Source organism: Polyodon spathula, chromosome 16 (assembly GCF_017654505.1).
Source record: "Polyodon spathula isolate WHYD16114869_AA chromosome 16, ASM1765450v1, whole genome shotgun sequence".
Classification (NCBI taxonomy): domain Eukaryota; kingdom Metazoa; phylum Chordata; class Actinopteri; order Acipenseriformes; family Polyodontidae; genus Polyodon; species Polyodon spathula.
Genome location: NC_054549.1, coordinates 3,231,562 through 3,247,453, shown reverse-complemented (window position 1 = coordinate 3,247,453; position 15,892 = coordinate 3,231,562). Strand labels below are relative to the sequence as shown.

The 15,892-nt window shown below is 40.5% G+C and overlaps 1 protein-coding gene across 8 annotated transcripts in view; it reads right to left on the bottom strand.

The window, feature by feature from the left end:
• LOC121329091 (kazrin-like) overlaps positions 1 to 15,892 on the bottom strand; it is a 287,130-nt gene that overhangs the window by 103,023 nt on the left and 168,215 nt on the right. Inside the window, exon 1 of one of the 8 annotated variants that reach the window (XM_041274420.1) lies at positions 10,782 to 10,877. The exons of the other annotated variants lie outside the window; for them this stretch is intronic. Within the exon in view, the coding sequence (XP_041130354.1) occupies positions 10,782 to 10,800 (19 nt within the window). The 5' untranslated portion in view covers positions 10,801 to 10,877. Of the gene's footprint in view, positions 1 to 10,781; positions 10,878 to 15,892 lie in introns of those variants that run through there. 8 annotated transcript variants of the gene reach the window in all.

The window sequence follows — 15,892 nt, the reverse complement described above, 5'->3', positions numbered from 1 at the left end:
TTCTCTTGCTGCATAGGGACGGTTAGAACTATGCTGCCAGCCTTTGAGCAAAGACAAAGCATATTTCCAGCTCAGTTACGAAATATAACTGTAAAGTACTCTAAATAAAGGGAATGAAGGAGCTGCTTGGCACATGCACTGCCAATGTTCATGTCAATAAAATAATAAGGGCCTGCTGTTTCTCCACTTCCAAGACACCCCCTGGTACTATACAATAACCCTGTACTGAGCTTTACTTCAGTAAAAACAGTGTTAGTTTCTGTAGCACCTGACTGCTGTGTGCTACTGTACATTCCAACCCAGCAGCCCAATTCAGAACTGTATAGGTCAACAATATTTCCATAAGCTTTCCCTTTTTGCAACACTCGATTCATCGTGAAAAAAAAAAAAATGCAAGCATGCTCATTGAAAGAGGCTTATGGGAATGATCCTTTTTCATGAGAAATCAATCAGAAGGTGCTTAAACGGACCACAATCTCCCAAACGTCTGGAATGGCAAAAGCACATTTAACAACATGCAAACCAACATGCTAAGAGGGATAGCCACTGCTGTTAATGTTATTACACCCAGATCCCATGTGGGTTGGAGCAGCAGTCTATAAAACAAATGTGGTTAGACACACTGTGCTGCTGGCCAGTTTACTGCATAGCCATGTGCTGCTGACTACCGATGTATGCGACCTGTTAGGGAGGGATTCAATTTGACTTCAGCCCTGGATCTCTGCCAAACAGAGAGATGGACTAAACCTGCCGCTTGTGAGAGCAGGCAAAAGCCCAGACACTGAAACATCTGAATCAGTAGTGTTAATGTTCTGCCTTTGAAAGGATCTTAAGCGTTTCTTTTTTCCTCCCCTGCTTTACACTAAGCATGTTAAGAGTATTTAAGCATACCTTTGGCTTAATTGCTGGAGTAAAGGCTTGGGTCTCATCTCATGGGGTATGTGTTCAGCTGGCAGCCTACAGCTAAACTGCATGGTCATGTTTTTGTCTATCAAGTTAGCAAGGCCAGCTATGAAGTACTCGAGGCACATGTCTTGGTTAAAATCATACTAATAATTATTTATTTAGGCCCTTTTACATGTTGATTTGCTGCAATAAAAATGCATCCCTTTTTGCATTTGAAGTAAGTGGGATTCTTGAAGGTTTATTTCAGACAGTACGTGACTGACACTGGTAGTTGAGCTGAGTGTTGTGTCGAGTTCCTAGGGCGGAGGTTTGCAAGGAAGCACGGGCAAGTGCTTCCCTCATTTCTCATGGCAACAGCCCTGATTAGTAATAGCAAACAGTGAGCCGCACATACAAAGTGTACACTTCTGTGCAGACTGCAGTGTTTTATTTTAAAAAGGGCCAGCTTTACCAAGCTTTAGCTGTTTGCCCTGCCAGAGTACTGTAATTTGAAATGCTCCACTCACTCATCTGCATATTAAGCTACTGTAGGCTCCTTTCTCTGTCCAGAATGCATTGCTTTCACTGCACCTTTGTCAATGCTTGGATTTCAAATGCTAAGCACCTAAGCTAGGCAGGGTAAAACACCTACGAATTCAAATAAGTGGTCTGCATAAACAGGCCTCCATAAGGACCAACATTTAAAAATTCTGACTTAAGTTGGTGAATTCAAAACGTAGACCACAATTTGCTACAAAAAAAATGAGCAAGTAGATATTTTCATTCAAGATATTTTCATTAAAGTTGTTTGGTTGGAGATTTTTCATTTAGAAATGATGCCATAACATCTCATAACTACTGCTATCCATTCCACAATCTCCTAGCAACCACAGCACAAACGTTCCTTCAGCATATTACGGAGAAAGAGATATTTCTGTTAAATTAATATTTTCAGAGTGAGAAACCACATGCTTTACAAACCATACACTGCAATAGGAAGTACATTTGTAACGCTGTATTGACAGGTCAACTGAACTCCATGTCTCGTTGACCTCAATTTTGGCATGGCACACAATGCGCCACACTTTGTCATTTTTATAGCTGGCCATGGCTACCATGGTATGTACAGTGCAACAAAACAGTCCTTCACTCTTTTATAAATGGTAACCTGCAAGTAATATAATCAAAGCATTTAGGAATTATACATCTGACTGCAACCGGAGTTAAGCTACTGTAGCCTAAACTCGCAATATAGAAAAACTAAAATATAATAAATTCACTGTCAAAGTCTTTTTACACTCCTCCAAACTCACAACACAGCACATTTACACAACTACTTATTTGTAGCCTTGTGAAGTAAATATACATGGGTTCACAATTGGCTGGTATACTACAAACCTTATAAGTAAAAATGTAATGAAAATCGATAGTCCGATTAATTTACAAAGCCCCAGCACTCTGAGTTTGCAAATGAAACCAGGTAAAGATCTACATAAGCTGGCGAGCTAAAGGTGCTCTCTATAATAAACACAGTCAGCCTGCAATCGCTTTCCTTTCCTAGGGGCTTGTTTTTATAGGCATGCTGGTACCAGGCAAAGAAAAAAAATTGTTAAATATGGCGATCACAAAGCCTCACAGAATTCTCCTCTAGAACTTGAATCTGATGTGGAATGCATGTCTGCAGCTTCACATCGACATTGTGCAAGGTTACCAATTAAAGACAGAGCAGTACTCATCACAGCGAGTTTTTTTTTGTGTGTGAAACTGAAAACATAAATCTGTGCAGGCGTTTACAATGTCTTTTCCCCCAGTGTTGTCACATCCAGCTGCTGCTGGCAGTCTGATCGTTAATGATGACGCTATTGAAAATATTTCCAGGAGAAGTTCTCATCACTACCAAAGAAAAATTAGCTCCTTTCCTTCTTTAACAAGAAAGGGGATTTACTAACAAGAGAGATTACAGTGTGAATACAAATGGTCATGCTTGGTCCTTTTCATATCGGTAACTTACTGTATATATTCTTCTGTCTTTCTTGGTTCTGCTTGTGGTATGCAAGACGGATATTGTTATAGCGTATGATGAGCTATAACTCTAAAGAAACCGTGCTTGCCACATTAGTACAGCAAACAACAAGCTGCACCCGGGTATGGTACCATGGAAGCAGCGAGATGCGAGGTGTTTTAGTAAACAGCTTGGGAAGAACCTCCAGCAAAGCATAGGTGAGAGAAATTGGATACATTACCCTTGGGGCACATCATACCAGCGCATAAACGATGTGTCACATATACTTTCTGCCTGCTAACTCCCACAAAGCAGCTGGCAGCGGGTAATAGTAGCCTGTACCTGCGAGTATCCATCAAAACCACCTTTTCCCGAGAAGGGCGGGACTATTGTGCAGGGGGCGGGACTGCATTGCTGGGTTTCACCCAGGGGGATGGACTACTGTACAAGGTTTCACCATATATATATATATATATATATATATATATATATATATATATATATATATATATATATATATATATATATATATATATATATATAGTCCCATAGACATCAGAGGCATCGTTGTTGATTTTTGCTCGTCTCTCTATTTCGTTCAGGTGCAAAATGTCTTTAAGCAAAAGTGGAACGAATTGAGATGATGTTGATGTGTGGTGCAGATAGTCAACAGGGTGTGACCCCCTGATTTAACATAGAACATTGGAATGTAATACTGTTTATAATCTATCATATTTTACATGATACTTAATTTGTGGGGAAACTGCAAAGCTGCAGTCAACCCTGTTGATTTACACAACCCAGAATAACAGTCAGTGGCAACTGCACAGACCTCTGTTATTTATTTAATAGCAGAGGGAAGCATGTTTACCTTAAGGCGTACCATTGCTGCAGTTTTCCACCCATGCTTTTCCCATGGTCGTACTATGCACTTACTATAGTTTTCACTGGTTGGCCATTTTTACTACTATGCTTTACCATACCTTGTTATTCTTAAAATGTTTACCTATGCTTTATTACACTTTACTATGCTTTTACTGTGGTAAACTATTATAAAGGGTCACTTGGCCACTTTGCAAGGTTACAATAATAATAAAAAAAACAGCCAGACAATTACATTTGGAAGCAAAGAGGTAAAGAACAAGAACCATGGACTGCAATGTGGCGACGCGTTTCATTCACAGGCACACCTGAAAACGGATGGTAGCAACAACATGATCAGCCCGGTGTACCCAAGGAAACACGTGTCTTCCAACTGTTTCAGGTAACATTTTCAAGTCAGTGTGATCATTCCAGTTATATAGTCCAGAAATGAAAGAAAGCATGACTAGTGCATTGTAGGAGGGTTGATTGTGGGATCTAGTCTTTCAATTCACTGGTACAGTACAGTGCATTATACTATAATCGCATATTAATAATTTGCAAAGAAGGACTATCTATTGAAATAGGTAAAGTAAGTGTTGGCGTATGGTTTAGAACGTGTTTCAGAAGGTTAAAATATGCAAAGCAGATGGTACCGTAGCTCGATTAAATACACACCATCTGAAATGTGTCTCATCTGACAAAAATGTAATGAGACAGTTACAGTACATCTTCAGTCATGTAACATTCAGGCTAAATTTAAACTTGGCCTTGAAAATGATCTTCAATACAGTATATGCAAGCCTTTCTTAAAAGAAAGGGGTGATTGGTCCCTGTGTGATCGTCTACACGGCACCAAACCCCACAGTGGAAAGGAGAGGTTCACAGTTCAGGAGATTTCTTAGCAAGGACACCGCTGGCCTGATTGTAAATTCAACATACAAGCATAAGGCAACTTTGTCATTGTGACTGACAGGACGAGGAATTCCTAGACTGCCCGTGAAATTGGAAAAGCATTTTAAATGGAGCTTTTCATGTTTCATTTAAACTCTGCCAGAGATTGTAGTCTTTACAAACACACCATTTCAAACCAAATGCTACACTGTAAATCACCTGGTTTTCAACAGAAGCACTGTGGCACCTTTGGCATCATTCATTTTTCAAAAGACAACTTCCACAGTGTTTGATCCTGATTACAAAGGCACAGTTAGAAATATCCACGACTATGTGCAAAAACCTGGAGTGACTGTTACAATCTTTAAGTAAATATGCAAGAAACTAGATGGCAGTGAATTGCAGTGAATATTTTGTAGAGCTGTATTCTTCTTTAGATTCACTTTTTATACCTGTGACACAGATTGAATGATATTTGGCGTTAGATCTCCCTCCTGACCTGCGAGGGCGCTGTGCAAAGGGAACAGAATACCCTGGACTAAATGGCATGACAGTTTATTCCCAGGGTTAGGTGGAAGTCGGCCATTTAGAAAAGGGACTGAGCTACGGTACACAAAACCAATCCACAGATTACAAATAAGCAATACACGCCGCTTTATTGCTTCATTAACATTGTTATTTACTGTTTTGCCATCAGGTAATTTCATTTAAAAAAACAACATTGCACCTGGATTACAAAAGATCAGTGAAGAGTTAAATACTGGCCACCTAGCATCCAGCATTAGATTATACATCCAAACAGGGGGATTTCAACCCCTGGCGTGGCCCTCTCTACAGGTGTACCTGAAGGATCTGTCCTGGGAGCCCTCCTGTTCTCACTCTACACCCGCTCACAAGGCACTCTCCTCTCTTGGCTTCTCCTACCACCTTCACGCTGATGATGCTCAAATCTTCCACTCCTTTCCCTCCTTCCACCCCCACATCTCAGAATGCCTCTCAGCTATCTCAACTTGGATGCATTCAGACATCTCAAATTCAGCCTCTCAATCTTCCCTCAGCTTTCCTTCTGCTTCCTCCGAACTCTCCATCTCAGTGTCCCTTTACCACTCTTTCTCCATCTGTTTCTGCTAAGAACCTAAGTGTTACTCTTGACCCCTTCCTCTCCTTCTCTAAGCACATCTCTTCACGTTTCTTTCTTTGCAACATCTACTGAATCCGTCCTTTTCTCACTACTTACTCTGCCCAACTCCTGGTCCAAGATCTTTTACTCTCCAGACTGCACTCTACTGTAAATCTCTTCTTGCTGGTCTCCCTGCTTCGGCGATCCGTCCGCTTCAGCACATTCACAATTCTGCTGCTCGTCTTTTATTCTCTCAACGTTGCTACTCTTATGCTACCCCTTCGCTTCGCACCCTCCTCTGTTTACCTATCTGTGCTTGCATTCAATTCAACACCTTTGTTCTTGTCTACCGTTCTCTTCACCATACTGCGCCCTCCTACCTCCAATCCCTCATGTCTCCCTACACCCCCTCTCCGCTCCTCCTCTACGAGCTATCTGGTCATGCCTTCCCCTCCACTCCCCATCCTGCCATGTCCGCTCCTTCTCTTCCTTAGCTCCTTTGTGGTGGAACCAGCTACATGAGAACTTCAGGACTGCTCCGTCTCTCACAGCCTCCTGCTGTCTCCTCAAGACACGTGTTTTGACTGCACTTGTAGATCCTCCTACTGCAGTATGCACCACGTTACTGCATCCTCAGCTTATGCACTATCCTTGCACAATAGCATTACTAGTATGTCACTGTAGATATAAATTGTTGTAGTCCTAACTTGTTGCATCTTAGTAGTAGAATGTGCACTTATGGTAAACAATAATGTGTTTAAATACAGATTTTGCATTGTAACCCTTTACTGCCCTTTAACACCTGTAAGTCGCCTAGGATAAAGCTCTCTGCCAAATAAATAAATAATAAATATAGAAGAATATATGGGTCTCGAGTTGGTTTTGAGCAGAGTGCATTGCTAGCTAAAAACTAACGAGAGACATATTTTTGTGTGGTAATATATTCTGACCCATATTATTATTTTATACATTCTATCTTACCTTCTGAAGCTGTTTTTGTTTGACTGAGGCAGTTTCGTTTTGTTTGTGTGAACTGCGACGCACTGCTGTAGAAAATGCTGCATTCACGGTCATGTCTGTGCAGGTTCAAAGTCGTCCCCATTTTAGTTTTTTTTACTGACAACATGAAATTAAAAAAGGTGTATGTCCAAGTCAGGTAGGTGGTGAAATTCTCTCGTTTCTCCCACTGAATACAAATGGGACATTGTAAAGGTTTATGCCAGTGGGTGTTTTTCTTATTGTATTTTCATTTTCTTGCTCTTTTGATAACGTTAAAATTTTGTCATTGGTGTGAAGCTCATTTTTTTTCCGAATTGTCCATATCTGTGTTTTGAATGTAGCCTACTGTCTGCTTTACAGTGCTTGTTTTAATTAATGATAAAAATAACGGCTGTTGACAAAGTGGCCCACACTGAAGAAGGTGATGATGTAGGAAGGAGTCTAATATGAAAAATATTAGTCGTGAATTATGTATTACGTTCAAATATTATGTGTGAATGTAACCAATACCAGGATGGTGTTTTTTCCAGTTTAGGTGTCTGTTGCCATGGTAACCAATAATAATAATAATAATAACAATGTGCATTTTATTTGAAAATACGGTATTTGATTAAAAAAAAAAATCAATTCTTCCTGGCCGAAGCTACTGTAGCTAAAAGGGAACTGTTATAACGCAAAGATTTATTTGAGAAATATGTTTCATTTTTGTTATTTAGCAAACTATGCATGTAATTCATCTTCTAAACAAGCTTTGAATCACAGGAGGGAAACAGCCAAGCTCACTTCTCTCTCATATACTGGAAAGTAGGCTTGTGCAAGACCTGCTAATAGAATGTGACAAGATCTGGGTATTAATGTATTAAAAGTCAAGTAGACTGATGTATCAACTGATGACGCTGTTAACAGAGCAAATGACCCTGAAAATGCATGGCAATATGTCTGTAACTAATGTAAAATCAAATTGCTATTTCCACAGTACTCAGAGCAGTATTGCAGGTAACAGCGAACACTCCCTGCAAAGCGCTGGGCTCTGGCACGTGATATAACCTCTCATTTTAATGCAGAGAGCTGGAGTCCTTGGACAGGTCACCGCAGTTTGACATTTCAATCGCATCGCCAGTGTTGACAGGCTCTTCCGCTGTGTAAACACGGCAGCATTGAGACAGACACAGAGACGGGACCAGCCACTGCCTCGCTGGAGACAATCCTAGCAGGAAAATCCTCTCTGACCTCTTCCTCGCAATTATTCTGTTTTTTGGGGGTAATGCATTTACAATAGTAAGCGACATTATAGGGGTCTATTTTAATTACCTACATAGCAGCAATCTTAATACTGACGGCAATCAGGGAATCTCTTCTAATAGAGATCAAACGGTGGCAGTAGTTTAATTTGGTGAGTGATTTTTAGATCAAGTCTGTCAAACGCAGGCCCAGAGGGCCGAGTCACTTTTCTCCTCTCCGCCCCCAAACACTGATTTAATTCTAAATTCATTTACTGTAGTCTGGCCTCTGCTTGCCCTCTCCTTATAAAAATTCTAATCAGAGAGATTCAAATCCCAGCAACCCATCGATTACTGTAGTTCCAGAACTGAGTTCTAGTGTTTAGGCACAGAGTTTGAAAAATAATGCGCTCCCTGGGTAGAAAGTCTTACCCTGTGTTGCAACAACAAACCAAGGCATGGCTAGGGAGAGATGGAACGAACAGCAGGAACAAAACCTTGCACAGGACATTTAAAAAGAATTTTTCAGAAGCAATCGAGACAGATCATTTATATTTAAGCAATTTTGCATGTATTTATTTATTCTGGTATGGGTGATTTTCTCTATAAAACTAAACGGTCATAAAACTATCAAGCTACATTCATAACAATAATAATAATAATCTATGCTTAATGGTGTGTCTCTGGTAAAGGACTGCACACCACACTGAAACAGGGCTGCAGGATTTCCTGTACAGTGGCACAGTGTAGACACTGCAGTTTGAAACCCCATTAAATCGTGCAGCATCAAATCAGCAGAATTACAACAGAGAGAACATTAACCACCTACCCCCAACAAACCCAGCACTCCGCCATGGCTAATGTTGCATTGGGAGCACCGGAACTCTCTCATACAACAAATAGAGGGGGGACAAATGATATTCGAAGTTTGCTGCAGTGAAATCCAGCCAGAAAATTAACATCTAACATGAGATTACAGTTTGCCAATTACATTATTTCCAAAATGCATTTTCCAGCAGGGTTTATAATCAGCTAGAAATGCTTAGGTTACTGATGCTTTTTTAGCAAACAAACAAACACTTTCCCATTCTCCTTTTTATTTGTGGTATTAAACGAAGAACACTGGCTATAGCCAGGTAAAGACTTTGAGGCATGGCTAGGGACAGATGGAACGAACACCAGGAACAAAACCTTGCACAGCACATTTAAAAAGTATTTTTCAGAAGCAATCGAGACAGATCATTTATATTTAAACAATTTAGCATGTATTTCTTTATTCTGGTATGGGTGATTTTCTCACACATCACATTACTTTTATAAAACTAAATGGTCATAAAACTATCAAGCAGCATTCATAATAATAATAATTTGCTAGAACAGTTTTCTTCAGCACCTGTTTGCCACCAGATACCATACCTAGTGGTGCTTGATACAGCTGTTGTCGCATTCAAAAGTTGGGTCAGTTAAACCTTGCCAGCCAATATGAAGGGAACCTAAATGTGGATGGATCAACTGAACCAAATAGCCAACACTCCCAACAATTCTAAAGAAAACTAAAACTACTTTAAATTAGAAAACAAAACATATACAGTGCTTAAAAATAGTCATTCTGTTCTGCTTGTAAGTTTTAGTAATTCATCATCATTTTAAGTGTCAGAGGGTTAATTACTGTAAACTCAGATGATTCAAGCAAATTGTAGATTATCAACTAACGAGTGAAAAAAATTATAAGAAACTAGAAAGTCAAGTAGGCAAACGTTTCAGCTTGTGTTATGTTGAGCTGAAGCTGTACAGTCAGTAGTTCCTCCATAACCAACTGCTAGATAAATGTTCTGGCTACTACAGCCTACTGTGTTATTAGCATAATAGGAACTACTTCTTGAATACATTTATTTTCTTTTAAAAGTCTCTCATCTTTCATCCTCTTGATAGCTGGTGGCATATATTGAGCAGGTAAAGTGGCTGTAGCTGTAACTGTAGCTAAAATATCCATACATCTTACCTGCTTTGCACTTCAATGAGCTGCAGAGGTCTCAAAAGTGAAAAAAAGCAAACATGTTTTTGTTATAAATTGGTTTCCATGCCTTAGTCACAGGAAATCTGTGACACTTTCTTGGCCATTTCACCTCAGCAGTGTCTTCAGGATCAAAGCATGTTACAGGCTGAAAGCATTTCAGTCAACAGGGGATGCAGCTGGTTGGATAATGATAGGAAATAATGTGTTGAAGGGTAGGGAACAATTTCACCTTCCATGTGAAATGACCAAGGAAGTCCTAATGCACAGCATTCACCCATTCTAGGTTAGCTGATTAGCCACAGTGTACAGGTAACAAGCTCAGTTGTGTCTTAATAAACTCAAACCATTCAATGGCTATGCAACGGAAGTCTTACTTCCATCCCTGCACTGTCTTAAAAGAACGGTTTGCAAACAAACATTTCTTCAACTTGGTGCAGTACCAGAAATCATGTTTTAAAATAAACACATGTTTATTACACTGCACATTTAAGAGCTGCGTAACAAATCATTTATTGAATCATGATGTTAGCAAAAACCACTGTACTGCAGTAACACGTGATCACGTTGCCTGTCTTCATCTTGTGCCTCCATCTCTTCTGTGAATGTGCCGCCCAAATTAACAGTGAAAAGGGGCCCCGTAACTTTAGCTAGTTTAGAAGAGGCAGCAGCTGCTGTCAGTTCGCCTGTAGGAGTCAAGGATTCATTAAACCGAAGACGAGAAACGAATGCCTAAACTGTGCCTAAGCGTGGCAAAATGAAAACAATAACCCAACAGTCTCTCACCTGTTGCTGGATGAAACATTCCCCAAATACCAGAGCAGATAGCCTCCCAGGAAGAGACTCCAGAGCACCCTGGTCATTATTAGCAGCTACTGTAGTTCCCTTCCCAAGCTTCTCAAACTATTTACTGATTAATCATTAAACCCGCCAGCCCTTCTGGGATTGGCTCCCAAGTCAGCTTCATTGACCGATAAAAACAGATGTGCAATCTGTGCAAACAAGCACAAAAGACATGACCTTTGAAAATAATTAATACCAACGACAACAAAATGCTACCTCGTCTCGAGGGCTGGAGATTCTCCTTTTGTTTGACAGTGTCGAGATCGGTATTGTGGTACTGAGAGTAAGCCCGCATTAGAATGAAGGGCTTATTGTGATGTGTATAGAGCTGCTGTTCTATCTGTCTGAATCACTGTGAGGGAGTGTGGCAGAGTGGTGAGAGATGAGGACTGGGAGACTAGAGACAATGGTTCTAAGTCAATTGTCATTTTGCAATGGGGCAGATTCTTGTCAATTCATTGGGCCTATTTTGTTTTATTGTTTTACACTGGGACCAAATAAGCATTTCCGATAAAGGAAACATAGTATGTGTTGAACTGTTTTTTTGTTGTGAGACTCGCATTACCCCCTTGTTTAAAAGGCATGACGCCCAAGACTTTCAAATCAATTTTCTTAGCTCTGCATTACCAACGCAATTACTAAAAACAAAGCAAGGTTTTTCAAACTGTAGCAAGTTCTCCGTCAACAAACCTTTCAACAGGAAGTCTGTTTTCAATGTCTTTGTCTTCTCGGTGACACTGTTGGTCTAAGTTCTCTAACGTATTCCTTCGAATTTAAGATGCAGCCCAAATTTTCCACCCTCAATTTCAGGAAAAAATAAAACATCAAATAAATATGCATTTACAAAAATACAACCTCAGTTGCGCATATGGAGGCAGTTTGTGGGCGTCTGCTCTCACACAGAGCATTGCAGTTATGTGCTGCTACTCTTTTCCAGTCGTGATTACTCACACCTGTTTTTCTCCCAATTTATGAACTGCGGTATTGCTTGGCATGTCGAAAACTATGGGGGTCTGATCAGCATTTCCGATCTGTCCAAGCTGGTACTGTTTGTTAGAAAGGCTGAAAATTGTCTCTTCAAAATATCTCATGAAGTTAAGGATGCTTCTTTGAAAATGGCTGCCTGTATGCCATGGATGATTCGAGATCGGGCAGTGACATTTCGGTTCATATTTTCTCCGCAGTAAGTTATGTTGCTGGTTGTGTATTCGGGCAGAGATGTCTTTGCCCTCTTTTCTTGGCAGTCAGTCACGTTGCTGTCTGTGTACTCAGGTAGTCATGTCTTTTGTTGCTAATTTTAATACACACATCACTATACTGTATTCTAATTTAAGAAGCAGGCTGTTTTTGAGCAGAAAAAAAGTGAGTCTGGGGTTCCCGAGTGGCTCATCAGTTAAAGCGCTGCCGCTGGGAGTGTAGGATGAGTCGCACAGCTTGGACAGAGCCAGCTCGCATCCAGGCTGCGCAAAGAGGACGAAACTTTGCTGACACTCCCGAGGTGGAGGGATGGGAAACCGGCAGGGATTGCTTCTCCTCATCACACAACAGCGAACCCTACTGGCCAGAGTGGATGAGAGGCAGGGCTGGCCTCTGTTCTGCGGGATCGGTATCCCGCCCACCTCTGCTCTGGATTGCTTGGTGTAAAAGTGATTCTGGCTTTAGGCTTGTGAGATCCGAGGATGCTCACACGCCCTCAGATCGTCTGTGCTGTGTGGGGAAAAGAGTTGGACGTTCCAAACTGGGGGAAATTAAACAAAAACAACAACTGGTCACTCTAAAGTAAAATATTGTAAAATGTATCAGGCACGTCACTGCCATTAATACAGCTAACTGTAATTGAAACAAGCATGGTATTAAAGAGAGTTATACATGGAACAGAGTACATTTCCTCCCTTAAACTCCCACTTGCTATTTCTCAGAATATAATCACACTTGAATGGTAACGTCAATACAAAAAGGCCACAGCTTTAAAGATTGTTCATGGTCCACAGTGTTAGATGTAGACAAGGTACTGACGACAGCTCCAGTATTGTACAAAGCATGCAGTTGTTTACAGCACTGACACACAGTGTAATCTAGATACACTGTGTGGTGATGCACACTAAGTATGATCTTCACTCCACTGGAACCAAAATAAAAGCATCTATTGTTACTTGTTACTGCTTTGAGCTGACTTGACTGCATATGGACATGGCATTGATCCCAGGAGTTAGCTAGGGAAGATGACTCAAGAGGCTGGAGACACATCGAGACAGCAACGTCCCTTCTGAACAGGATCAATAGGCTGCCCCATCAGCAGCCATTAGGAATTCTGTTAAACACAACACACAACTGCACAAGCAGTGTTTGAAAGATGTACCACATCCTGGGAGAAAGAGAATGTTAACTGAATCGAATGCCCTGAAGCATCTGTGACACCACAAAGTCTAATCCAGACAGCCCTGAACTTGAATTGTCTCTTGAAGACTTTTTACAATTCTAAAACATGATACTCTAAACAATACATTCCCATGAAAACAGGTCTCAAAGAGAAGAACAATGAGATGAAACATTTACTGAGAATACGTGGCATTCCGCTCATGTTTTATCCACACAGAACAAATAAGAAAAAAACACTGTATAATGCTTGCATGTAACAACAGACATTCTGTATAATGCTTGCATGTAGCAATATGGATGTTACAGGACCCTTACCATTTTAAGGCCTACATTTGAATCTCCAAAACGTGCACAGAGCTGGTATTTAATAATGAGCAAGGGTGACTATAAGGAGCTGTAAGTGCAGAGGATTGGGGTTAGGGTCAGACCTGGGGTGTACACATTTCCATGGATAGGTCATCAATGTGTACCCGCAAAGTTGTGAAACCAAGGGTTGGTGTGTGCAATACTGTACATATAAAAGAAATAACGCTTTACATCAGACATACTACCATTTGCAGGTGGCAGTATCGGTCCTTTGTGATTGTACATGAGTGTCATCCATAACAGTACCCCAGGTATCAGCTGGAGAAATTGAGGGCAGGGGCAACAGTTTAAAAGGAAACAGAAATTTTCCAACACAATAAACGTCTTAAATCAGACAAAAAAAACTTGAAATCACTGAATGAAATTTATTTAGTCTCCCAGTGATTTTTCAGTATAGGTAAATCACTGTTAACTCTGAATTTAGTCATTGGTTGTGACCAATATTGCTTCATTCCTGACCTTTGACCTGGCTCTCACCTCTCGACCCGAGCTCTAACTGATTCATCGGCAGGCCATCAATGCCAAGCTGCTCTACCGCCCAACACCATTAGGGGACAACACAAGGGCTGACTTGGCTAGGGCCAGATCAGCAGAGGAGAGAGGACAATCTATCAAGGGCAGCTCCCTAGAACAATTACACCTGTACGCAAGGCTGGGAGGTGCAGACATCTAATACCAGAGCAGAGCTGGGGAAGCGATGACTGGGAGCTCGCTCTGAAGTTATAAGGCAATCTTTCTTACTGTAATGTCCACGTGACATGTCGTAACAGCGTGCCGAGGCAGGGGAAAAACATTTATTTTTGCAGTTTCATCTTGTCACTTAACTCTTTGAGACCTTGGCGTTTCCCTAGATATAAAGAGCACATGTCTAAATGGGCCTTCATTTTATCAGGACACTCATGCACATAGATTACAACATTAACTGAAAGGACCTTTGCACATTACAGCATGTATTGTTCTCTAATTTAAATGGACACTTGCTGTCTAGTTACCTGGCTAATGGTTACTACTGTCCTGGAATCACTTATCGCTTTCGAATGAGGCAATGTCAAGTCATGTTAACATGCCCATTTATTTAGAGAAAGCGTACGTGCACTGACATGAAATAGATCATGTCAAAGCATTTTGCTTCCAGCAGCAGTTTTAATGTGCAAACAGAGGGTATTAAAATAAATAATTTTCTGCAACAGAAAAATAAAATACACCTTCACCTATGTTGTACCCTAGTATTAAATATTTTTTTACAAATTAGTAGTAAACATTTACACTAGTAAATCTGAGTTTACAGCCTCATTTAGAGATGTCTTGCAAGCTCTAGGATGAGAACACTTTGCTACCTGTAAATAATAAACACACATGTGCTCACCAACTTCGGCTCAGCTGTACAAACAAACCCGCAAAAGCAGCAGATCAAAATGATGTCCAGATTTCAAATTATTTTGATTTACTGTATCAGGAGGAAGAAAAATGTACGCAAATTCAAGAAACTCTGAAAACACTTGCAGCGATATATATTTGATGCCACTGAAAAAACAGAAAAAAAAAAAAAAAATAGGAGGATTGAATTAAATCATTTACAACTTATAACAACCCCTACTGAACATACAAGGCTGCAATTACAACAAAAAAACCTTATAGGAACAGAGCCTTATTTTGTACAGCTGGGTATAAATTACTCTATATATTAAATACAATAGATTTATAATCGAGTGAAAGAAAAAAGGAATCCCGGGTTTTGCATTGCTTCCTTTATGAATCAGAAGGGCTGTGGAACACAGTAGAAGCACTATCACTCTTATGTCTCTAAACAAGCACCTGTAGAAATAACTCCGCTCATTTGGGTGACAACTCTGCCTCCCCAACCACCACATACACAAGCCCATCAAAAGATGGCTGAGGGTCACTGCTTCCCCTGTTTTCTTCAGAGCCTTTGCTGACCCCGAATGCTGCAACTTGTAAAAAGGAACAATGAAATGTTATGTTATCCAACACCCTGGGGATATAGGCTGTTTCATACTGTCATGCTGAGAGAGACTGATACGCTGGGAATCAGTGCTAAATCTAAAGGAGTTAATAGAGAAGGCAGAACAAAAGTGGGGCATTAAAGAACAGGGATTGAGAAAGAGAGAGCTGAGAAAAAGGCAGCGGCAACAGAAAAGCCTGCTTGGGGATTCAAATGTCAAACGTGCGTGAGGAACTGACGCGGAAAGCAAAGGAGACACGCAAACAAACATACATGCATTTGCCAATTCTGATTTCAAATGTACTAACAGGTCTACATGCTGACATATATGAAAATGAGCTTCAAG